This window comes from Bos indicus x Bos taurus, chromosome 8 (genome assembly GCF_003369695.1).
Source record: "Bos indicus x Bos taurus breed Angus x Brahman F1 hybrid chromosome 8, Bos_hybrid_MaternalHap_v2.0, whole genome shotgun sequence".
NCBI lineage: Eukaryota > Metazoa > Chordata > Mammalia > Artiodactyla > Bovidae > Bos > Bos indicus x Bos taurus.
The window spans coordinates 63,544,302-63,570,956 of NC_040083.1; the positions used below are offsets into that span (position 1 = coordinate 63,544,302).

The window sequence follows — 26,655 nt, forward strand, 5'->3', positions numbered from 1 at the left end:
GATTCCCAGCCAGAAAACCCAGCAGGTTTAAAACGCTTTTCCTAAAACAACCCACCAGGATCGCTCAGCAGCATCACTAGGTCAAAGGCTGTGTACCCATTTTTTGCACGAAGAGTAACATCAGCTCCTTGGTTTAGCAGATATTTGACAATCTCTTTGTTCCTGTGGAAGAAAGAAAAAGCCTGAGTGAGACCTGCTGAAAGGGAAAATGTGGCCTTGCTCCTGGGCAACAAGAGCGGTGGCTTTAACTCCAGCAGCATCCGTGCACGTGAAAGAGGGCTCGGAAAGCTGTCTCCCAGCCCTTGTTCCCTACCCTGCGGGCAGTCATGACAGAAATCAAAGCCTGAGTGCTCCTTCCATGAATAAAATGAAAACACAAGGCTCTGCCCCCAAACCACCGGCTCCCAGGACCACACACAGACCCCATCCCTCCTGCCCCTCACTGGGACCTGATTGAAGTCCTCCGGCAGGCCAGAGTCTTTGATGTGGAAGTCTGAGGATCAAATGAGGAAGAAAATCACTTTCAGAGGACACAGGAGAGTGCTCTGATCACCTGAAGTGGGGCAAGGACGGAGCCCCTAATTTGGAATCAGATCACCACTGATCAAGTGCAAGGCTATGTGCAAATCCCTGCCCCTTGGTCAGCCTGCCCCAAGGAGGAGGCATCCAGGAAGGAAGAGGGGTGAATGGATGAGAAGGGATGCGGAAGCACCAGGTAACACTGCCGAGGCAATAGGAAATCTGGACACAAAGGGTAGGAATGCAGGACAGACCAAGCCTGCACCGTTTTGAGTGTCTCAGCATCTTCACAATGGGCAGGGTGCTTATCTGCAGCATCTCAGGACCAGCAATCCATCAGGCACCCAATTTCAGCCCAGGGCACCCTCTTAGGCTCCCTGATGAGGGGACGGGGCTGGCACTGACCCATGGTAGGTAGCCTGCATGAGGGCTGTCCAGCCGTGGGCACTGTCCTGCTTGTCCACGTCGGCATGCCTCTCCACCAGCAGCTGCACCAGAGGCAGCTGTCCCATGACAGCTGCCAGCATCAGTGGGGTGGCCCCATCCCCGTTAACCAGGTTCACATGGTTGGGGTCTTCATCAGCAATCTCTTTGACCAGCTGAAAGTTTCCTGCCAAAGAAGCAGAAGTCCCGGTGATCCACGGGCCTGGCACTGCAGGATGATTTACCCAGTGGCTTCCCATAACAAATGTGCTGAGCTGGCCTCTGTACTGGGTGGCTGCACCTCGCAGGGGCTATAAAGATGAGTCAGAGGTAGCCCCTACTCTCCAATCCTTCAGTCTACAAGGGATGGAGGCAAGCACGCAAATAGCTTTACTGAAAGAGAGACGCGTTATTGATATCTTAAGAGAAGAGTGATGATGAGGGGCAATGCACATGCAGAAAGAGAGCCCAGGTCTCCCTAAAAGGTGAGGATCAGGGTGGGCTTCCTGGAGGTGGAGGTCTGTTTCAGGAGAGGCAATTCTACTAAATAGTTCTTTATTACAAAGAGAGTGGAGTAGGCAGCCAGCATTTCAGAGGTAAGTAAAAGTTAGGACATAGCCACAGGGTCTAGCAGGAGAAGCAGAGGGGGCCTGAGAAAACAATCTGTAAGTTGTGTGCAAAGCACCATAACTACCAGCCTCCAGGGTCTGAACCTCCCTGGGTGAAACCAGAGTCAGGAAACAGCAAAACACCTGTGTCTTCCTCAAATACTCTGGGTGGCCTGAAAAGGACTATCAATATTAGTTTGGGAGAAACAGTACTGTATTCTTAAATACCCAAAAAGATTTTCTAAAGCGCTTACCCATTTTTAACGCGTGGAAAATATCAGGTCGCCTTTTCTCCTCATCTGGGTAAACAAAGATTTTTAAAAGTTAACCACGGAAAAGTGTAAAATAACAGAAAAGTCACAAGGGTGTAACGACCCAGCCCACCTTTAAAAATGATTTACTTTTCACAAGCAATCTAATCAGAGACCTAGGTAATGGACTAACTCCAGCAGCCCTTCTGGAAGGGTTATCATCAGACTGTCTGAAAACGCTTCAGAGACAGACTGTGGGAGGTCATCTGGCCCGGAAAACATGAATAAGCAGACTATTTCCGGATCCCACAACTCATAAAGCAGTCTTTTTTAGGCATTCCAAATTTTGGAATGTCCTTTCTCAGATATAATAGAAAAGTATAGTCTTGGGAAAGTCTGTATTCCTATGAAGATTTTAAGAAGAAACAATGATTCTTTTATTCTAAAAAGTAAATGTACAACCATGAAGTAATTCCAGAGCAGGTTTTCATTCTAATACCTAAGACACTGGGCAGCTAAGCCCAGAGGAGGTCATGGTTGCCAATGCTAATATTTGCTTTCTTTCCCAAATAAGCAGCCATCTGAGTGATTCTGAAGGTCACCTATGACCCAAACCTGCAGATGCTCCCATCTGATATCTTCATGCTAGGCCTCGCTGCACCCACCCAATGCCAGCCCCTTCCTTATCTGTTCTCCATCACCCTCCTTGAAGCTAGAGCTAGTGGGTAACCTGCTCCCTCCTGTCAGAAAGTAGCCACCCTCACGACTAGTCTTCTCGCTGGTAAGAGCCAACACAGGACTTCCTTTGACTAATACCAGAGGTCAGAGCAGCTGCAGGAGAAAACCTGTGACTCTGGGCCACATCCCTGGTCTTGATCGGCCTCCACCAGCAGCTGGAAGAAGGTGCAGAGTGGCACAAGGAGTCTGGAGCCAGGGTGTCTGGATCCACGTATTCCCAGAGAGATGTGTCTCCTTATCACTGATAATGCAGACAACATGCTAACATGGAGAGCAGGCGGTGGTTGCAGGGGTGGATAATATAGATGGGAAAACACTCCAGAAATTTTTAAGCTCTATACAAACAGCTTCCCTCTTAGCTCAGTTGGTAAATCATCTGCCTGCAATGCAGGAGACCCAGGTTTGATTCCTGGGTAGGGAAGATACCTTCGAGAAGGAAATGGCAACCCACTCCAATGTTCTTGCCTGGAGAATCCCATGGACAGAGGAGCCTGACAGGCTATATTCCACGGGACTGCAAGAGTCAGACACAACTTAGCGACTAAACCACCACCACCACACAAACAGTGATTTTTGTTATCTTTCCTAGTGACCAGCACTCACCCCAGAAAGGGCACCAGTTAACTACAAGGCACTTATAGCAAAGTATAGACAGGGCCATGGAACCAAGTGCCTAATTCTGCCTTTGAGATACTATAAAGAAATGATTATGAAACTTCATTAAAAAAATATGTCTCATTCCTTTAAGTATTGAAGAGTCTAATTTGCTATAGGCCACAGCCAAGACTCTTTGACAGAAAAGAATGTGTCAACTGGGCCTAGTGTTGGTTGCTAAGCAACCATCTGGTACAAACGAATCAATGACAGTCTAGCCTGACCTCAGGAGGCTGGAGCAGCTATGCTCGATGCCAGCTGACCCTGGGCTGGTCCCTTCCTCATTCTGGGCTCCAATTATTGCATCAATATCAGAGCAACTCCAAGGACCCCTCCACAGCCCAGGGAATGATCACAGTGAGGGTGAGGAGGGTGTCACAGTGACGATCACAGCCTCAAGGGTACCCTTTCCTGCAGCTAATGTGAGGGAGAGAGCTGGGAGCCTCCAAGGCCCTGATGGCGGGGTGGGGGCGGGGGGTGGTTTCCTAGCACCTCACAAAAAGAACTGGGGTCAAATACTATTTGTTTAATAATCTGTCATTATTAGTAACATGGCTCTTTTGAAGGCTCTTCTCTGAGAGCCTGAAAATGGAGCACTTTCTCAGCTCCTGCAACTCAGCTGAACTCCCAGCTCCTCTCGGGGGCCACCCAATGACCTGCTTCACATGGTGGCCTGCACCACCCAGTACCTCCACTGCTCCCAAATCCTCCACCTCGCCCCCGTTTTCTTCCTCACCACAGTACTTACCACTACCTTACTATGTAACTTATTTAACATGCTTATTTCCTACTTCTTGCCTGTCTCTCCTCCAGAAGCCAAGGTCCTCAAGGGCAGAGGTTGGATCTGGTTTGTTCACTGGGGCCTAGAATGGTACCTGGTACATTGGCAGTCAACAAATACTTGCAGAATACTGGAATGAACGAATGGTGAACACAAATCCACTTTGGTAGCTTCCACTCACTGCTCTCTATGTGCCAGGCTCCAGGGTATTCTGGGGTACTACCAGCATTATCTTCCTACTGCTCAAGGGACCTCACAAGGCAAGTGCATTCGTTACACCTGTTTTATGAAAGAGGACATTGGAGTCCTAGAGGGACAATGAACATGCCGAGGCCTCCCAGCCACAAAGTGAGAGCTGAGCCTCAAACGCATGTCTGCTCAACAGGGAAGTCTGCTCGTAACCGTGACCTGGTCCTGTCAGTTACGACAGCAAAGGTAACAGGTGACGGCAGCTGCTGGCATCTCTCACGTGCTCTCTCTGGGCTGGGGTGGCCTCATTTGATTCTCGCAGTGGTCCTGGGAGGCAGGGGACCTCACTTACGGAAGACAAAATGGAAACTTGGAGAATGGAGGCAACTGGTCAAGGTCTCTCAGCCAGCACAGTCACGTCCAGGTGGAGCCAGGTAGAGGGTGACCTTGGCTACGCCCACCACTGTGTCTGCACCTCCACATTTTGAGGAGAAGAGGGCATTGCTTCCCCAGAGTGCCAGGGCAGTCTGTAAGGAGGTTCGTGGGGAGCTAAGACCCCAGAAACCCGGCTGGAGGAATCTGAGGAAGGAGGAATCAGCTGCACAAGAGGCACAGCTCAGCACCCATAGGTGGGGCACACGTCCCCGACCACCCACTTCTAGGGCAGAGGCCTTGAGCAAGTCGCTTGACCCCCACCCCAAGCCTGACCTCCCTCACCTGCAACATGGATGAATGCTCCCCAAGGGGGAGGTAAGAGCCTGCCCGTCAGGCGTGGAGGCACAGCAGGGACGGGAGGAGGCAGTTCCCTTTTCCATCTCGGCTACAATCACACCCCAAAGCCTTTAAACGAGGGCAGTGGCCTTGAGTCAAGAAAAACACCCTGGGTGAGACTGGAGCCCTAACTTCTAACTGCAACTCTGCCCGGGACCTGATGCTGAACTGCCATGTTCTGGCCAGAGGGCTCGCACACCAGAGGCCAGCTTGTTTTCTGCTCATGACCTCCTGGTAGTTGCCATTGAGTCCATTCTACACAAGAGACATAGGGAGGCTAAGAGAGAGTTACAAGCATGTCCAGATCCCAGAGGCCCCACAAAGGCTAGACTGGGTGGGATCACACCCATGCTCTTCCCACGGAACCCCCTACCTCCTAAGTGTCACACAGCTTCCAACAGCCTCTACTCCTCTGACCCTCACTGTCCCCATCCACGCAAAGGTAAGAGATCTCCTGGCTTCAGGCAGGTTTCCTTAGACTTTACTTCTTTTTCCCTTCTGTTTTGGTGTTCTCTCCATTTTTGCCATCTCTCTGTCGTTGCATGGTTTTACAACATGTTTATTTCAGAGTTTTCTGACCAGACAGTGTATTTCTAATAAGCATTTCTCAAATTTGCAATATCTTTTGATTGATGGGTTTTCTTTTTTTTTTAAATGGGCCACTTGAATTTTTTTTAAGTTGAAGTGTAGTTGATTTACAATTTCATTGATGGGACTATTTGTGTATTCTCTGGATGGTATCAAACTTTGCAATACTTTCAAGTCTTTTTAGCCAATTTGTCTGAAGACCTTTTCTTTCAATTTTTACTTTTCAGCCTTAAATGCTCACATGCTGCAGCCTGGCCTTACAGCCCGGGCTATCTCAGGAATGATGCAGAAATCAGACCCATTACTGACAGAGGGCACTGTGGCTGTGCAACTCTACATTACATGCTCTGTTACACATGATGAACTAGGGGTTTTAAAACATGGTATGTTCTGTGGCAGATTTGCTAAGGAGTGCTTAGACAGCTCTTTATATGCCAGAAAGATGGCAAAAAGAAAAAAGAAACAGGATACACTAATAGATGCTGAAAAAACACAGCTCAAAAGTAGGCTGAATTTTCTGTGAATTAGTCTTTGGGGACTGGTCATTGGCAGCTGAGGTTAGGCACAGTGCCCTAAGAGCTGAGGTTGCCAAACCTGCCCCTACGCCTGTTTTTAGAATTAGAGTTTTCCTGGAACACAGCCCCACCCACCCTTGACATATCACGTAGGCTGCTTCTACTCTAGCAAAACTGAGGAGTTACAACACACTGTACGGCCCACAAAGCCTACAATATTTGTTATCTGGTCCTTCTCAGAAGAAGTTTGCTGACCACTTTCTAGAAGCGTCCCAGAACGTCCTACACCAGAATCATCTGGTTAGGAGGGAGAGGCCTTGCTGTGCAGGAGTCCAGGCTCTTCTGAGAGCTACAGATCACTCTGTGGAGGGTGGGCCAGGCACCTGCATGCCACGTCTTAAGTTCCCCTGCCCCCCGGGCTGGACTATGATTTCTGCAGGCCCTTTTGTTTGGGCAACCCTTGGTTTTTGCTGTTTAAACACAAATCTGGGTCCTCTGGGAAGCCATGGTGGGATGAGGGGTAGGTTAGTGGTGGCACAGCCTGACCTGTCTTGGGCCTGACGGTGGTCAGCGGGTCCAGGTAGTCTGCAAGGTCCCTGTGCTTGCGGTCAAGTGCCACCTCGAAGGCAGTCTTCTCTAGCACACTGAGGTGGTCGGGGTTGGCCCCCTTCTCCACCAGCTGCTGAGCCATGCCAAGCTTCCCGATGAGTGCTGACAGCATCAACGGGCTCCAGCCCACAGTCCGGGCCTCATGGTTGGGGTCTGCGCCCCACTCCATCAGCAGACGCACCACAGCCTCATGTCCATGCTGGATGGCAGCCATCAGGGCCGTGATGTCCAGCAGCTCGTCCCCGCTGTCCCCCTCGCCTGAGGGTTTGTGATGGTCCACGAAGGCACCAGCTTCCAGGAGCAGCTTTACCACACCCAGGTGTCCACCCCGAGAGGCCACGGTGAGTACACTGGCCCCCAGGCGGTTCTGGGCATTGACATCAGCCCCATGATCCAAAAGAAGATGTGCCACGCTCACGTGCCCAAATCTGCCAGGGAGATGGACAATTAGTGACACAAGACACCTGATGAGGAGAAAGCTCATGTAGTCAATTATAAATTGTTAGGGCTTCCCTGGTAGCTCAGTCAATAAAGAATACTCCTGCAATGCAGGAGACCTGGGTTCTATCCCTGGATTGGAAAGATCCCCTGGAGGAGGGCATTGGCAACCCACTCTAGTATTCTTGCCTAGAGAATCCTCATGGACAGAGAAGCCTGGCAGGCTGTAATACATGGGGTCGCAAAGAGTTGGACATGACTGAGTGACTAAGCACATCGGTTGTTAAATTATTAATTATTGAACCATTAATTTTTCACGCTGTAATAGCTGCTTATAATGAAAGGCCTTCCTCTGGTGCTAGGCACACTGCTGGCTCTGTGTCTGCACCACCACAAAGGCGAGACACTGTCCTGTCTATAGTTTCGAATCCAGCTCTGCCATCCACTGCATATCCTGGACAAAGAACTTTAACTTCTTTGTGCCTTCACTTCCTCATCTCTAAAGTGGGGATATGACTGTGTCTACTAAAAGAGCTGTGGAGGATTAAATGAGTTAATATATATAAATATATAATATACATAAAGCACCTAGAACAGTGCTTGTCCAAAGGAAGCACTACATAAATGTCAGCTATTAGAATGGGAATCATTTAAACATTCTTACATCACACAATGTGCCAAGGTCACCCAGCTGGTGAGCGAAATCCACAGGGTCAGAACCCCAGTCTGTCTGAATCCTGCTGCCCCACACCTCGCTGCTTCCCGCGTGGCAGAGCTCATGCAATTCTGCTTCAGAGCTGGGTAAGCTGCCTCTTTGCCTGTGCTCACTCCCCAGGGGCAGGGCCCAAGTCTGACTCACATCTACCCTCCCCAGCCCCAAACACACATGCACAGAAAGCCCACAGAGCCCACGCCAAGAGATGTGGCATAGCTGTGGTCAGCAGAGGTGGGCTGGGGCACCTCTCCCCAGAGGCCTGATGCCCCCTGCTGGCTGGAATGTCCCTTGCTGGCGGCTGAGAATCTAGTCTGGGCCAGACCCTCTCCAGGGAAACTTGAGCAACCTCCCCTGCTGGGGAGACAGACAAGTACCCAACTCTGATACCAGGAAGAGGAAAACAGACGACTCTTCCCAGTAAAATCTCTTCCTTCTGCCACCAGAGGGCAGAAGAGTTCTGTTTTGCAGTATTTGCAAATACACTCTTTCTAGTGCACTCTCTGGGCACAGAGCTGGAAGGGCCCCCACCCCCACCCGCCCCGTCCCCCGCCCCCGCCGGCGCGCCAGGTTTTACAAGACGGTAATGTCGGCAGGAGGCCTGCATCTGTGAGGCAGCTTTTGAATGAATCCCTTGTGGCGCTCCCTTCTTTCCGGAAGCGGTTTTGTGTCTCATCTAAACCCAGGGCCTCCCTCCTCCCTGTGGAGGCAGAGCCAAGGCTGAACAATGTTCTGAACTTACAAATACCTTCTGGGCCATGAACCTTAACGGCACCGGGGTCACCCCACCTGCAGAGTGCCAAGGGAGCGCTTGGTGAACTGGCTTCCCCAGCTGCAGGGGGGCCAGGCCTGTCCCGCCCCTTCTCCAAGAGTGGACGGAATCTGACAAAAAGGCAGAGAGCTGTAACCCCAGCCTGTCTCCCTGCCTGTCCTTCACGATGATATTCTCCAAGCCTAAATCTCATGGCTACTGCCCCACGTCCCACTGCCCGGAAAGGACTGCCAACTTTGTCAACCTCATTTCTTCCCAACTCCCACGCTGTACTCTGGCCGTGCTAACCTGCACTGGGCAATTATTCTCTGTCCACGCCTCTGCCATCCTGCCTTTCTGACCCTCCTGTCCTTTTTGACTAAGCACATCCTTTATCCTGCTGCAGGACTCAGTTCGGATCCCATCTCCTCTGAGCAGCTTCCAGATGATGCCCCCACATCAACTAAGGTACACCTCACCTGAAAACCCACAATCCCCAGTCTTCACCCTTACTGATGTGCCTGGGCCCTCCTTCTATAATTATGTCTTCCTGTTAGACTGCACTCCAGCAGAGCTCAGGCAATTCTGTCAACTGAATGAGTGAATGAACACTTGGCATAACCAAAGAGGATGGTCAAAACAGGCAACAGAAACAGCTGAAGAACTGGTTCAGTTCAGTCGCTCAGTCGTGTCCATGAATCGCAGCACGCCAGGCCTCCCTGTCCATCACCAACTCCCGGAGTTCACTCAGACTCACGTCCATCGAGTCAGTGATGCCATCCAGCCATCTCATCCTCTGTCGTCCCTTTCTCCTCCTGCCCCCAATCCCTCCCAGCATCAGAGTCTTTTCCAATGAGTCAACTCTTCGCGTGAAGAACTGGTTAGATAATTATAAAAGATTACGCTATTTAGTCATCAAGCATGAGATAAAAATCTAGCAGCAGATAACAAGATACTGTCCTGTTTTTATCTATTGGATCTTAGTAAGCCCTGAGATAAACTGCTAATAATGTATTTCACAGATGAGGAATCTGAAGATTACAATGGAAAGCAATAATCCAGAATCTCTCAATTTGGAAGTGATTGAGTCAAAACTTGAACCTAGACCCTAAGATCTGAAACTCCAGTTCTTCTGGTATAACAAACTCACAGAGGAAGGAAAGGCCTAAATCTAGGCAGGAATGCTGACACTCGAGATGCTTTCTGAATTCAGGAGTAGCCCAAGAGGCCATTGAAAATTAGGCTGAAAATATAAAAAATGATTCAATGAAGGCTGAGATAATTTGGGGGATGCTAACTTTCTAACAGGTAATTACTGAAGATAGGGAAGCTCGGGGCTTTCTGAGCAGCTGTTACGATTAGCAATTAATTTCAGCAATTAACACCTCTGTTGAAAGACCTGGCATATATTCCCACTCTGAGAGAGCCCTGGATGGAGAAGCCAGCTCTGCCACGCTGGCAGGCAGAAAGTAAGGAAGTCAAGGGTAAAATTGGAGCCAAAATAAACACCACACAACCTGTCCCTTTAGTGTTAAGCAAATTTGGCAAGTGGCTTCCTTGTGGCCAATACCAAGAGGAAAACAGTGAGTTATGGGACTCATAGCTAGGAGCACAGGCTCTGGAGCACCTGCCTAGGTGTGAATCTGACTCTATCCATTCGTAGCTGTGTGGCCTTGGACAAGTGAACTAACTTCTCTGAGCCTTGATTCTCTATCTGTAAAATGGAAGACAGCAGTAGCATTTCCTCAGATTTTGCATAGACTGAATGAATTCACTCATTTGCAGCACTTAGCACAGAGCTTGACACAAAATAAGTACTCAATAAAGGCTGTTTTAAGAACAGGAAAAAAAAAAAAAAAAACATGAATGACACCATCTCTGATGCTGAAACATTCACAAGAGACCCAACTGCAGTCCAGGCACAGGGTCTCTGGTGGTCCTGATCCAATGATGAGCTCTGGAACACAGAGAGCTGTGACAATAAATAGATGCTCACTTCATTGAAAGTGGTGGCTGCCGGGAGCACCATTGCTGAGGCACGTCTACTTTCATGGAGGAAAAGCACAAGACTGGAATGTGTCAGCACACAGCCATGTGCTTGGCCATCCTGATCCAAGGGAGCCACTGTGGGACACACACAACCAGTCATTTCAGAAAGATCTGGAAGCTCTACAGAGGAGGGATTACAGAAGGCACACTTGGAAGAAGAGAGAGAAGTAGGAAGCCACTTATAAATGTGTGCCCTGAACTAAGTAAGACAGAGGGGAAGGAGAGACAGGATGGCACAGACAGGTACTGGAATGAGGACTTACCTGGAGTTTTAAAGCCTGGAAGAGTGGATGGGGCCACGAAAAGAGACAGGGAACCTCAGAAGTAAGGTCCATAGCCCAAAAGACATTATGAGCACCCCCAGAGAGTGCCAGGCAAGAAATCAGGTGTCTTAAGACAAAGGGTGCCTGACACACTGATAGATGCATAACACACTGCATTACCCATGCGAATGGGCAGCTGAGTGTTACAGCTGGGATGCACTCCCTAGGTGTGTTTATAGACTGAAATAAATGCCCGAGGGCTAAGGTATGGGTAACCAAAGCACAGTACTGCCCATGGACGATATATCACAAAGCAGTTGAAAATGACATATTTGAAAATAATGCACAATAAAAATTTTCCTGCAATACAAGTTAGAACAACCATGTGACACTTGGAAATGAACTCAGAAATAAAATATAACTAGGTCATAATGAGAAGATTATGGGTAAGAATGTTGTGATTTCAATGCCTTTGAGAAAATCAAATGGCCCATACATATGGAAAGATGTTTTACTTCACTCAGTTTAACAAGTGCAAATCACAGCCACACTGAAATATTTTTCATTCATCAGATGCAAAAATCCAAAAGTTTAATAATATACTCTGTTGGACAGGTTGTAGAAAAACAGGCACTCATAGACACTGTTTCGGGGAGGGTAAACCGGTACCACTACTGTGTCAGCAGAGTAATGGGTTCCCCAAAGATGTCCAGATTCTAATTCCCAGAACCTGTTAAATTCTGTGGGAAAGGGGAAATTAATCAGCTGACCTTGAGATGGAGAGAGTATCCAGATGAGCTCAGTGGAATCACAAGCGATCTTTAAAAGTGGAAGAGGGAGGTAGAGGAGTCAGAAAATGTGATGACGAAGCAGGGGTCAGAGTGATGTGGTTGCTGCTAGCTTTGTAATAAGTTGTTACAGCAGCCATTGGAAAGTAATACACTTGCATTGAGAGCAATTTGGCAATATCCATCAAAATTACCTAGTAGCTCAGCTGGTAAAGAATCCACCTGCAATGCAGGAGACCCCAGTTCAATTCCTGGGTCAGGAGGATCCTCTGGAGAAGGGATAGGCTACCCATTCCAGTATTCGTGGGCTTCCCTGGTGGCTCATCTGGTAAAGAATCCACCTGCAAGGCGGGAGACCTGATTCGATCCCTAGGTTGGGAAGATACCCTGAAGAAAAGAACGGCTACCCACTCCAGTATTCTGGTCTGGAGAATTCCACAGACTATATAGTCCATGGGGTCGCAAAGAGTTGGACAGGACTGAGTGACATTCACTTTCACCAAAATTACAAATGACCTTTGTTCCTTCCTTGGGAAATTTCTCCAAGAAACTGGGTGGGATCTAAGTAGATGGCTGACAGGAGTGAGACCTCACAGTATACCTCACAGTATATATAAAAAAAAGAGATTCTTCTTTTTTTAAAAAAATTATTTATTTGGCCGCATGGGGTCTTAGTTGCGGCACGCAGGATCTTTAGTTGTGGCATGTGGGAACTGGCTCGCTGACCAGGGATTGAACCCGGGCCTCCTGCATTGTGAAGTCTCAGTCACTGGAGTGTGAAGTCTCAGTCACTGGACCACCAGGGAAGTCCCCCCAGAGTTTCTTTATACTAGAATTTCAAGTCTGGTTCATCCTATTTCCTGAATACATCTCAAACTCATTTCTTTGCTCTCCCACAGCCATCTCTGCTCTGGTCCAGGCCACCATCACCTCTTTCTGGGTTGCTGCAATCCCTTCCTAACCAGACTTTCTGATTCTAGCTCACTCCTCCAATCCATCCTCAAACTGCAGTAAAAGTGATCTTTCCAAACATAAATCTCATTCTGTCACTTGCTCTGCCTAGAACACTCCATTACTCCCCAGTGCCCTTATGAACTGTCACTTTTCCCAGCCTTGCCACCAAGCATCTGCCTCTTTCTCTCCAGAGAAGACTCATCTCCCACTACTCCAAAGCCCTTCCAGCCACAACATCATTCTAGCAGTCCTACGAATGCATATTTCACTTTAGCTTCCAAACCTTTGCACCTATCATCCATCTTTCACTCCCTCTATCCAGGTCAACACTTAGGTATCCTTAGGTCTCGACAATATATACCTCATCCTTACCTGAAAGCTTCCCTTACTTCCTGAAACTGAGTCGGTTCTCCAAGAGCTCCCTCAGATTGTCCCCCCAGCAGTCTGTTCCTTTGCCTGGCCCGCCCACTGGCAAATGCACCGCTTCCGTGGGGACTTCATCTGGGTACCGCAGCATCCCCAACACCAAGCCAGGGTGGGTAGGTTGGTTCTTTGGGAAAACCTTGCTGCAATGAATATCACTAAGCTTCTAAGTCTCTAAGATTCTATTTGCTGTCTCCAGATTCTGTGTTTGAAAGGCCGATGCTTTTAGGATTCTGATTTTACGTTATTAAAAAGCGCGTCCGCTTCTAGTTCGTATCCCTAGCTGCTCAAAGTTTACGATTTCAACTCTCTCGAACCAGTACTTCACTCTTAACCTCCCGGAGCGTCTGCTGGGGGCCGCCGGGCAGGTTCGACCGCCTGAGCCCACCCCGCGCCCAGGGGGTCATTAGACACCACCCAGGCTCCCTGGGACCCCCGACCCCCTCACCTGGCCGCCTGCATGAGCGCGCTCCAGCCGTAGTGGTTGCGGCTGTTGACCGAGGCGCCGCGTCGCAGCAGGAAGCGCACCAGCGGCTCGTGGCCCCCAGCCGCCGCGAACTGCAGCGCCGTGTTGCCCGCCTCGTCCGAGCAGTCCACGGGCACCGGCGCTCCGGCCGCCGCCCCGGGCCCGGCCGCCTCGGGCCCCGCCGGCTCCGCGCCCGCCTCGGGCTCCACGCCGCGCTCCGCGGGTTCCGCAGCCCCCGGGTCCAGCAGCCGCCGCGCAGTCTCCGTGTCTCCCTGATCACAGGCGCGCAGCAGCAGCTGGAAGGCCGGGGGCAACCCGCCCTCACCCATCGCGGCCCGCGGCCCGGGCCTGTCTGCCGGGCGGGCCGCGCCAGCTCCGCCCCCGGATACCGCACGCCGGCGCCCACTTCCGCCGGCCCGCGCGCCTACTGTGTGCCGGCCGTGTGCGGAGGGCCGGGGCGCGCGCCTACTGTGTGCCCGGCGCGCGCCCGGGGCGAGAGCGCGCCTCAATCGCCCGCACCGGGGGCGGGGAACCGGGCGGAGGTGGACCGCGGGTTCCGGGAAGCTCCGGGCAGCGTCCGCCCGCCGAGCTCGCGAGTTCGACTTTGAGTTTTCGGCGCCCGCTTGGGGTCCTCCTCGCAGCTCCAGAGACTTCCTGCCCCATACGGAGGTCGGAGCGGCCTCTCCAGCCCTCCTCAACGTTGCGAGTTCCTGATCACTGGGCCAAGGTCTGAGACCACAGCCTCATAGGCCTGTGGCACGCGCCACTGACCCTCAGCACCCAGCACTAACCCGGCGCCTCCTAAATGGTCGTTGACTGAGTTAAGGTACAGTTGGGTCCACTCTCTCTTCCCACAGTGTCCTGCCCGGCCATCAGTGCCGTTCTTGTCTGGGACAGGCGTTAGGGTTACAAGCACCTCCTGTACCTTCATGTCTCTTCATCAGTGGTTCTTGAAGCACCACCATCTGCCACATTTTACAAATGCAGGCTTTCTCATCTTACCCAGACCTACTGAATCGGAAACCGAATATGGAGTCCAGTCACTAGTATCCTAAGCCCTCTAGGTGATTCTAAAGCACGTTGAAGTTTGAGACCCACTGTTTGATCCTTAACAGCAATGCTGTCGGCCACGGGGAAGGGCCCAGACTATCACCTCCAATTTACAGCGTAACTAAGGCTGATATGAACAGCCCACACATTGGAAAAGACCCTGATGCTGGGAAAGATTGAGGCAGAAGGAGAAGAGGGCAACAGAGGATGAGATGGTTGGATGGCATCAAGGACTCAATGGACATGAACTTGGGCAAACTCTGGAGATAGTGAGGGACAGGGAGGACTGGCCTGGTACAGTCCTTGGGGTCACAAAGAGTTGGACACAACTTAGCAACTGTACAACAACTAAGGCTTGAAGACATTATGTCTTGCTAAAGGCCACACAACTGTCATGCGGGAAAGCTGTGACTGGGACCCAGGTCTTCTGACATCTAGTCCAGTTCTCTTTCTATCTCAAGAAGTATTTACTGAGTGCCTACTATGTGCCAGGCACTGTTTTAGGTGCTGGAGAAACTTCAGGGAATGGAAAAGAAAATTCCCTGCCATTCTGGGCCTGACAGTGGAAAGAGACAGGTACAAGCAAGTAAGTAACTTGTATGTTAAATTATGGTGTGTTTTTAAACAAGAAACAGAACGTAACAAAATCCAAGTAAATGGACTAAAGGATGGGATGTCGTTTTATAATAGATTGGGTAGAAAAGAAATCACTGAAAAGATGACATTTTCGCAGAGACCTGAAGGAATTGAGTGATCAAGTAACGCTGATATGTGGAAAGAGTGCAATACAGGCAGAGGGAAAGACAAAGATTCTAATAAGAGCAGCCCGGCCAGCAAATTGCTTTACGCTACATTCCCATTCATCACGGTAACAGAGGTTAACATTCTGATCTGGGGTAATTGGTTCCCATAGACTGTGAGATGTGGCCCCAAAGTCTAGCAAAAAGCTATATGTTGAGTAGGTGTTTGTTAAAAGGACTATGTCATGTATGTAGAATTATAATACAGAACAAAACTGGTTGAGGGTGTGAGGAAGGAATAAGGGTCATGGCTTTGGTAGATCGAAAGAAGGTGGTAATGCCCTTAGGGTCTGGGCCGGTGGGCTGGAAGAGAGTCTTTTAGATGAAGAGTAAAATGAGGGGACGTCTTGAAAGTACACAGGGCTCAGATTGCAAAATGCTTCAGTACCAGGGATTTATTCTGTGACTAATGGATAATCATAGAACATGTTTGAGCAGATGAGTTAACGGGGACAGAGCCAATCACTTTGGCAGTTTTGGAGGTGGTACAGTGATATATCAGAAATAATGTGGGTTCGGTGCCAAGCCATTGCAGAAAGGCGGGTCGCGTGACTTTTGGTTTCCCAGCGCATACCAAAGTTATGTTTACAGTATACTGTAGTAAGTGTGCCATAGTCTGAAAACACAACGTAAATACCTTAATTTAAAAATACTTTATTGTGAAAAGTGCTAAGCATCATCTAAGGCCTCAGTGAGTTGTAATCTTTTTGCAATAGTTAACATCAAAAATCACTGATCACAGATCACCATAAGATGAAATCATAATGAAAAAGTTGGAAATACTGCAAGAATTACCAAAAGGTGACAGTGATACAAAGTAGGCAAATACTGGTGGGAAAATGGTGCTCATAGACTTGCTCCGTGCCGGGTTGCCACAAACCTTCACTCTATAAAAGATGCCACATCTGGGAAGCACGATAAAGGAAAGCACAACAAAGCAAGGTGTGAGTGTACACAGTCACTCATTTCCAGATTTGGCTTCATTCACCAATAGAGATGAGAACAACTTCCTTCGCAATGTCTAATGAAGACTTGGTTCCTTGAAAATCCTGAGCAACTGCTTCCTTGTGTTATTCTATTTATTAAGGTGTCTTTTCTTATACTTTAATAACTAGTTGTTTCATTATAGAAATAAGATACATGGTACAAAAAAGAAAATTCCAACGGTACAAAAGGGCATAAAGTGAAAGCAAAAGCTCCTTTCCCTTTTCCACTTTCCCAGTCCTACTTCCCACAGGTAACCAATATTCACATTTATTTTATCTTTACAAAGATATTTCATATGTATTCTAACATGCACACCTACTTATAGGCATTAATCAAGCTTCTTGATTGCAAGTAGCAGAAATTAACTCTCTGAATAATTTAAGAAGAAAGGGGATTCAATATGAGGTTTTGTTCATAGTTCACAGATCCCACAAGGGCCAGAGAACCAGCCCCGAAGGCTCCACAACCAAGAACAGTGCCCCAAATCATGCCAAGCTGCATCCTACACCAGGGTGGATTCTACACAGGCCCTTTTTGGTGTCACTGGCTTCAGAGTCCGAGCCAGAGATGGGAGCATCAGAGTGGCCTGGCCAGGTCATGTGTTTTGCCTTGCAGAAAGGGGGCTGGGAAAGTGCATTTCTTGTATTTTCAGCATGCATAATGGGAGGTAGGCTCCACTGTGGGTGCCCCAGAAGGTAGGGCACCTGGATAGGAAAGGGTTATGATGCTGGGCAGCCAAGAAGGATAACAAAGGTCTACTACAAATATTCCCTCTAGGGTGGATCTCTGTTGTTTATACCTGTCTTGCTTCTCCTACTCAGGAAAGAGATACCCTCTCTTTTGGGGGAGCTTCCTTCCCCCACTGTCAGTCTGAGTGGTTCAGTGATTAGTGTATGTCCAAGCCCATTCCAATTCCTTCAGCCCAGGATTTCTTGTCAAAGCAGCTGGGAAGAAGACCCTCTCTGCTGAGGTCCTCAGCTGTCATAAGTAGGCTGGGGCTTGCTCTGTCCCACTTAAAGATGGCCTGCCTGAGAGTGAAGCCACTATACAGAAAAGCAGAGACAAGTGATAGAAAAAGATGGAGCCATAACTGCTCCCCATCTCCCAGTTCTTTTCAGTTAGGTTTGTCTTGAGCAGGGTGGTGGTTATTTGCAATCCAAGCTAACAAATGCATTTTTTTAACTTTTTAAAGCAATGGGTTCCTACTATGCATGCTATTTTGAACATCCCCTCCACCCTTTTTTTCATTGAACAAGTGGCTTAGGCATCTTTTCATGTAGGTGAATATAGATCTATTGCATCCTTTTTAATGGTTGCATATAACACCATTAAGCAGATGTACCATAATTTATTTAATCATTTTTTAATGATGCACAATTAGGTTGTTTCCAGTTTTCTGCTGTTATTAAAAAAAAAAGTCTTCATTGAATGGCACTTGTAGCAGTCAGGGTCCCAGCAGGTGACAGATGGTACATTTGGCTGGGGAAATGAGGACCATTTACTAACGGACTAATTACAGATATGTGGGCAGATACTAAGAGCCACAAGGGATGATGCAGTACTCAGAGGCTGATGACAGTAGGGAGCCATTACCAATCCAGGCCTAAAGGGGGAAGGGAGAGAGCAGTTACTGGAGTTCTGCAAGAGAGAAAACTGGAGAAATGTACCTGATGGGGGTTGTGGTCTCTAATAGAGGGGCGCAGCCAGCCTATGGCAACCCAGCAGAAGCAATCCCCAGAGGAATAAAAACCTCTGGCCTCATCCTCCTCCTGCCCCCTGATCTCTTGCCAGTGCTCCTCATTGGCCAAACCTAACTGTTAGCCAGAGGTTCAGAGCCTACTGACGTGGTCCTCACAGTCAGCCCCTCCCAGGGAGGAGAGACTGAGGGGGCAAATAAAGAATCCAGTCCCTTGCTGCCCAAACTGGTCCCTGGACCAACAGCTTCTTAGAAATATAGCATCTTGGGTCCACCAGACACCAATTGAACCAGAATCCATTTCAACACCATTCCCAGGTGATTTGTGTACACAGAGATTTTGAAGAATGGATCCAGCACATCTTGGTACATAAATCTCTTCTGCAAGTGTATCTACAGTCTTATTATTTATGAGCTCTCTTCTAGGACTTTTTCACAAATCCTTATTTTGATCTGGGTCCTCTGAGAATCAAATGCCATAATGGTTTTTGCCTGGGAGAAATGCTTATATAGGATAAAGGTGGAAGGAATCAGGAAAGAGAAGGAGCGCCTTCAGACCAAGATGCAGGTATAACTGGGAAAAGAGAGTGGGAGGGAAGGAGGCTTGGATAGAAAGAGCTTCAGATTGCCCTGCGATTTTGGGGATGACTCAACCAGACTGATGGGGAGTGCCCAGGCAAAGGAAGTCTGCTAACTCTTCGTGCATCAAACAGAAATGGCTGGGTTCTGTGTCCTACCATGCTTGGTCACTGGGAAAAACCAAAGGAAGTGTAGCCTCAGGAAGAATATCACAGCTAGAGGTTCTCAGTCAGCTGTTCTCCCTGAAGCAGGTTCTCTTGAAGGGCCAGCTGAGTAGTGCACCTCCATCACAGACACAATCCCTGTTCAACCAACTTTGAGTGCCTCCTGTGTGCCAGACATTATGTGTGTTAAGGTGGTCCCCGGGGAATCCCACATGATTGTGGAACAGGGCAGACTGTAAGCTTTCGTCGTCAATTCAGAGTAAAGTGTCAGAGTTCAGGGGTGTCACTGACAGCTTCATGGGAGAGCTTGACCACAAGTTGGGCAGAAAGACTGGATGTGATCTGGGTAGTTACACAAAAAGGGAGGAAATAACATTGGAAAAAGAGAACAGGGATCCAGAGATTGGTGCAGTGGATTAGCAGGGAGGTAAGAAGTGTGGAAGTAATCTCTAAAGAATATTGATTTACCTTAAAATATCTTTTTTTTCCTGATAAGATGATAATATTTGTTTTAAGAATTCCAGTGTTGTAGAAATATAGAATGTTGGCTTCTTTAGCTCCATGACTTTGGGCATTTACCATCATATCCCTTGAATCTAGTACATTGCCTGTCAAGTAGTAGGTGATCAATAAATATTTGTTGAAAAAATAGTAAATGGAATGAAGATGAAAGGGCCAAAGAATCTCACTGATCAGAAATAAGTATGACATGATTAGTGGTTTGGTGAATATTTCTTTAGAGTTTTTCCTTTGTTCATATCAACATACTTTACCCAAACAGGATCATACTATTCATTCGGCTCTACAACTTGCTTTTTTTTACTTGACAATGCAGCTTAAGCTCATTTGTATGTTAAACACCCAGAATTAATGTCATTCTTGTTAATGACACTGTATGGATGTGCAGGACTTTATTTTGTAATCTCCTTTTAGTGGATATCTGGGTTGTTTCCAACTTTTTGATTTTACATACAATACTGCAATAAGCTTCCTGTAAGCTTATCTCTTGAGCACTTATGAATCTATTTCTGTTGAATAAATTGGTAGATGTGAAATTGCAGAATCAACAGGATATCAATACTAACATTGCAAATAAATCTTGCCTAATTGCTTTCCAAAAGGTTATACCAGTTTGCATTCCTACCAACTGGATAAGAGTGCCTGTTTATTCACATCCTTGACAACACTGGAATTGATAACCTGTTTTATCTTTTCCAATCTGATAGGTGAAAAACTATTTTGGAGTAAGTTTAGTTTGCATGCTTTTTAAGTAGAGAAGTTGAAGATATTTTGATATATTTATAGACCTTTTTAGATCTCTTTTTTGTGGGAGCTGTCTATTCAAATCCTTTGGTCATTTTTATTTCTATTTTTTCTTTTTATTTCTCTGTTAATTTATATATTGAGTAAATGTCATCTGCAAATATGTCTTTCTGACTTGTCTTTTGTCTTGAGCTTATGTTATTTTGGACCTTACAGAATTTAAAAATTTTATGTAGTCAAATTTATAAAACTTTTTCGTCATTAGATTTTATTTTATTTTTTTGTTTACTTTGACATTCTTAGGTCGTTAGAAATTTGCTTTGGTGTAAAGTGTGAGGTTGCAGCTTCCCAGGTGGCACTAGTGTTAAAGAACCCACCTACCAATGCAGGAGACAAAAGAGACGCATGTTCGATCCCTGGGTCAGGAAGATCCCCTGGAGGAGGGCAGAGCAGTCCACTCCAGTATTCTTGCCTGGAGAATCCCCATGCACAGAAGCCTGGCAGGCTATATAGTCCATAGGTTCACACGGAGTCGGACATGACTGAAGAGACTTAGCTTGCATGCAAGGTGTGAGGCTGGCATTTAACTTTATTTTTCCAAATGTTTATCAAGTTGCCCTGATCACTGATTGTATCAGCTATCTTTTCCCACTAATGTTTGAATTACCATTACCGTATATCTTACTAGACTCTAAAAGAAATGTAATGACCCTCTGTGACGGGAACTAATATGACAAATCAAAAGTGCCTTCTGCAGAAATCTGTTGGTTGAGCAGCAAATAAGATGGTGTAATCAAAGAACAAATAAGCTCCTCAAACTAACAAGAAACCCAAGGAGAGGGTAAGCTACTCAATTTGGGAAGAGGTATGAGAAGAATTAAGGTCCCCACTGAAATTGCCCTCTATGGGTGCCAACTTATCATCATTAGTAGTATTTACATAATACTCTGGGTAAGCAGAGTAACTTGTTACTTTACCTCTATTAACACACTATTTTAGTTCTAATAATTCCCAGGTGATACCAGTGCTGCTAATCTAAGGACCACACTTTGAGTAGCAAAGCACTAGGCATTTTCCATTTGCTCTTGCAAAAGCTCTTTCCACCCTTTCCAAAAACCTTACTCAGGTACTATTATTATCAGCAGCATTTTAAAGGTCAGCACTTTGAGTTGAAAGAGGTTAAGTAACTTTCCTAAGGCCTCACAGCAGTCTGTGATAGGGCTGGGGTTTGAGCTCAAGCAAGTGGGCTCCAAGGAGGTGCTCCTGCCACGAGGCTAAGCTGCCTGTGGTCTCACAGCTGCCTGCCATTGAGGTGTGTGGTAGAAAATCCTGAACTAGGTCCTTGACCTGGACTCAGATCCTTGTTCTGCCACTTGTGCATTGTTTGACCATGGATAAACTATGTCTGAACCCGAGTTTTCTCATCTGACTACCTTGCAAGGTTGTCAGGGGGTAAAGTGAGATTATACATGAAAAATAAAGTCTAGCAGTCCATTTATATATACATATGTATATATATATGCAGATATAGATGAGGTCTAGCAGTTTATATAAAGTTTAGGAATTTATATATCCATATATATGCATAGACTTTATAATATGCATATATATAAATAAAAAGCAGCAGTTTATATATATATGCGTATTATAAAGTCTATGCATATATATGTATACATATGTACATATGTATGTATATATGTATATCATATGTATATGATAAATTGCTAGGCTTTATATATATAAACATGCCTGCCTAAGTCCCTTCTGTCATGGCCAACACTTTTCAACCCTATAGACTGTAGCCCACCAGGCTTGTCTGCCCATGGAATTCTCTAGGTAAGAATACTGGAGTGGGTTGCCATGCCCTCCTCCAGGGCATCTTCCCAACCCACGGATCAAACCCATATCTCTTATCTACATCGGCAGACGGGTTCTTTACCACTAGCGCAACCTGGGAATATATATATACATATATATATAAAACTATATAGGTGCTCAATATTGTATATATATAGATGCTCAATAAGTGATAGCTTGTATGCATTACCTGGGACTTGAACCTAGGTCTTATAAGGCCTAATTCCATCACTCTTTTCCCTGCAACTGAACCTCTATTGGGAAGTATTCCAATCTGGTAAACGAATCCAAGTTGTAATCCTTGTCTGTTTTCTAATCTGACCACAGATCTTAAATGTGTTGAGTGTTTGGACAGAGGCCAAAAGACACAGCTCCAAGCCTTTCCTATCACACCTGCCTTCCAACCAGCAGACTCTATTGTGGGTGGAGTCATCTCCCACTAGTCTGATACCAGCAGCAGTTCTGGGTCGAAGCTGCGTTCCCTGGTTCACTCCAAACCCCATTCCCCTCTGGAGCCCTGGGGGACATGACTCATGGAAGAGCCATACCCTCCAGGGAGCCCAGTTACTAGAGACTGTAAATTGAAGCAGATGGCAAGTTAGATCCTACTCTGCCTGAGCCATCAACTTGTTGGACACCATCTCCCCTCTGTGTCTCAGGCTCCCCATGTGTAAAATGAGAGAATCAGACCAGACTTCTGCTTCTTAACTTTTTGGCTGTGATCCCTTTGAAAATAGTGAATATCTGATAAAAACCTTTGGACTAGTTTACCAATTTACACACTCTAACTTTCTATAGGAGATACAAGACTATCAATTTCCCTGAGTTGGGCACCAGCAGAAGGAGTTCCAGATTAACCAATATATGATTTCAAATCTCTGATATCACTTTAACATTCAGGTAACTTCTTCACAGCTGCTGCTGCTGCTAAGTCGCTTCAGTCGTGTCCAACTCTGTGCGACCCCATAGACGGCAGCCCACCAGGCTCCCCCATCCCTGAAGCCTTCCTAAACCCTTAAACCAGATTCTACTAGTATAAGTCCTTTTAGCACCCTGTAATTTTTCTTCAAAATACTTATCACAATCCTAATAAGTTATCTTTTTTATTATCTATCCATTTCAACACACTCTCAACACCATGATGTCAAAAGTATCTGTCTTATGACAAAGATTTTCTCCATGACCAAACTCTAGACAGGTTCCTCCAAACCCTCTTCTTGACTAGGGCTCAACCATGGGCTGTAAAAGCTATAGACTCAACACAAATGATTTTATCCACCCATTTCCCCTCACATTAAAAAGACTTAAACACTAACATAGTTTCAAAGACTATGACCCTGGGACTTCCCTGGCAGTCCAGTGGTTAAGACTCCAGGTTCCCACTGCAGGGGGAGCAGGTTTGATTCCCTAGGAGGGAATGAAACTAAGATCCTGCATGCCATGCAGATCAGGCAAAAAAAAAAAAAGAAAGAAGAAAGACTATGATCCCTTAAGTGCCTGCCTAAGAAAGCTCAAGGCTATCCAAAGAATTTGCTGTTTGTTCTGTCCAACACCTAACCAGAGGCCCCTGACCACCTTTTCTTACAGCATTTACTAAAAGGGGCTTACAGTTGTAAATCTTTCTCTGTCCCTTAAGATGTGTATATATCTCCTAAAATTCAGGAGTATCTTTCTCAAAGACCTGAAAGCCATTCTTTTAAAATGCAATCATCAGAAAGGACAGGGCCTCTGTTTCCCAGCCATAGCGGGAACATAGAATCTGACTTTGATGACTGCCAGCCAACAGACATGTCTGGGCTGATCATTTACACTGACCAATCCTTTGTAATTTTTCACTTCTTCGAGTTTACTTAAAGCTCCCAGTTACCTCTGTACAAGTCAAAGTTGAATGAGTTCATACTGGACCCTCTTTCCTAGTGCAATAGTGTGTTACTGATTCAAATCTGTTCTTCCCACTTTAACTAGTCCAGCTTTGTTTATCATTGACACGTGCTCATTATAGCATGCCTATCCCCTAGTGTGGTACCTGGCACATCACAGATGCTCAATAATATTTCCTGTTGAAATATGTTGATTAAAATCACCCATTTGTTCCAGTTATCTATCGTTGTGTTACAAACCATCCCAAAACTTCATGGTGTAAGACAATATTATGTTCATGGATTCTGTGGGTCAGGGGTTTGAAGACAGCACTTCTCTGGTCTGATGTCTGGGGACACAGCTGAGATGATGTGAAATGACTGAGGAGGATCCACTTCCAAGATGGCTTCTTCACTCACCTGTCTGATGCCTGGGCTGTTAGGGGTGGCTGAAGGTTGGGTTCAGCTGACGCTGTTTGACTGGGTGTCTACCTGTGGCCTCTCTAGCATGATGGCATCAGGATAGTCATATTTCTTTCCTGGCAGCTCAAGACTCCAAGAACAGTGGGCCCGTGAAGTTTCCCAAGGTGGAAACTTCATGGCCTTTTATACCTAACCTAAGAAGTTAAACCTAACTTCTTTGCTAACTTCTTTTCTAGTATAAACCTAACTTCTTTGCTACCATATTCTATTGGTTGAAGCACTTATAAGTCTGCCTTGATTCAAGGGGAGGGAGTTTCAAAGAATTTGCAGCCTTGCTTTATTTATTTTTGTTTATTTATTGGCTGTACTGGGTCTTGTTTCTGTGAGTGGACATTCTCTAGGTGCGGTGACCGGGGGCTACTCTTGTGTTGTGGTGCACGGCCTTCTTATTTTGGTGGCTTCTCTTGTTCCAGAGCATGGGCTCTAGAGCATGTGGACTTCTTTTGCTATGGCGAGGGCTCTAGGGTGCAGGTTCAGTGGTTTGTGGCGCATAGGCCCAGTTGCCCTGTGGCATGTAGAATCCTCCCAGACTAGGGATCGAACCCATGTCTCCTGCATTGACAGGCAGATTCTCCACCACTGGAGCACAAGGGAGGTTCTGCAACCTGGTTTTAAAATCACCATAGTATCAGAGTCAGATTTGGGAAGAATTCTCTTGCAACTAATCCTCTGTATCAGTGAGGATTAGACTTGATTGCCTAGGACAGAAAACTGATAGAAACAGTGGTTTCAATACTATAGAAGTTTATTTCTCTCTCACATAAACAAAGCCTGGAAGGAGGCCATCTGGACTGGTTCAGTGTCTACAATGTTAAGGAACTGGACTCCTTCCATGGTGTTTCACCATTTTCAGTGGATGACCCAAGGAGGTTGGTTGAGCTCGTCTTCATAACCACAATCCAGCCAGAAGAAGAAAAGGTAAGGAAGTTTCCTTTGAGGATGTGACTCAGAAGCCCCATCTGACACCACCATTTATGGCCCATCACTGGCACACTTAAGTCACTTGGCCATGCCTAGCTGCAAGGAAGGCTGGGAAATCTAGTCTCTATTTTGGAAGATCATGGGTCCAGAAAAACAAGCAATTTTTTTTAAAAAAGGATTCTACTGTTAAGGAAAATGAGAAGATTGGATTTTGGCAGATATTTAGCAGTCTCTGCCACACCTTTTTATCCTGTTCTATTTCCTATTCTGCTACTGATCAGCAGTGGGCCTGAACAAGATGCTTCCTCTGGCCTGGTTACCAAGTTCTCTGGTAAGTAGGGAGGAGGATGCTGCAATCTAATAAAGAAGTTTAAAAGATTAAGCAAATAAAGTGTCAAGGCTCTGATTTCAGGGACAAGAACTGGAGCACCACCCAGTCAGCCTCCTTTCTACTTTTCTGGGTGGTTTTCCCCTGGGATATCTGGGAGCAGATTTTGAAAACTCCCAAACAGATTTGCTAAGTTCTTTCCAGCAAGAAGACCTAAAGAATTCATGTCTGTTACATTTTGGGAATAACTTCTCTCTGCACTTAACCAGGCTGAGCCCTCCATCAAGTATTAATACTTTCCCACTGAATTCAAATAGGTGCCTACAGAAGTGAGTGTGTGACACAAAGTCAGCCGTGAATCGAACACTTATGATGTGTCTGACACTGAACCAAGTTCTGGGATCATAAAGTTACCTCGGCCTTAATGAAAGGTGAAAGTGAAGTCACTCAGTTGTGTCCGACTCTTTGCGACCCCATGGACTGTAGCCTACCAGGCTCCTCGCTCCATGGGATTTTCCAGGCAAGAGTACTGGAGTGGGTTGCCATTGCCGTCTCCAGGGGATCTTCCCAACCCAGGGATCGAACACAGGTCTCCTGCATTGCAGGCAGACGCTTTACCATCTGAGCTACCAGGGAGGTCTCAGCCTTAGTCCTTTACATTCTTTTTGTTACAAGGCCAGGTTGTGAATTAAATACAATCCATTCCCAGGTGGCGGTAGTGGTAAAGAGCGCACCTGCCAAGGCAGGAGACATAAGAAATGTGGGTATGATCCCTGGAGAAGGGCATGGCAACCCATTCCAGTATTCTTGCCTGGAGAATCACATGGACAGAGGAGCCTGGCGGGCTACAGTCTGTAGGGTCATAAAGATCCATAGGGTCCTAAAAAGTCAGACATGCACACAATGTAGCAAGAGCATTGAATTGTGCCCCTCCCCCTCAAAGATCTTTACAGATGTAATCAAGTTAAGATTACACTATAATCAAGATATAGGATCAGGGCTGGCATTAGGGTGAGATGAATGAGGTGAGCTGTGTAACCACAAGCTTCAGTTCGGTTCAGTTCATTTCAGTTCAGTTGCTTAGTCGTGTCCAACTCTTTGCAACCCCATGAATCGCAGCACGCCAGGCCTCCCTGTCCATCACCAACTCCCGGAGTTCACTCAGACTCATGTCCATC

The 26,655-nt window shown here is 46.8% G+C and overlaps 1 protein-coding gene across 2 annotated transcripts in view; it reads right to left on the bottom strand.

The window, feature by feature from the left end:
• ANKS6 (ankyrin repeat and sterile alpha motif domain containing 6) overlaps nt 1-14,756 on the bottom strand; it is a 54,740-nt gene extending 39,984 nt beyond the window's left edge. For both annotated transcript variants that reach the window (XM_027549744.1, XM_027549743.1), the window contains exons 1-5: nt 13,473-14,756; nt 6,584-7,074; nt 1,805-1,849; nt 925-1,129; nt 56-162 (exon numbers count right to left, since the gene is read on the bottom strand). In XM_027549744.1, the coding sequence (XP_027405545.1) occupies nt 56-162; nt 925-1,129; nt 1,805-1,849; nt 6,584-7,074; nt 13,473-13,819 (1,195 nt within the window). In that variant the 5' untranslated portion in view covers nt 13,820-14,756. The remainder of the gene's footprint in view (nt 1-55; nt 163-924; nt 1,130-1,804; nt 1,850-6,583; nt 7,075-13,472) is intronic.
• Between the last annotated feature and the right edge of the window lie 11,899 nt (nt 14,757-26,655).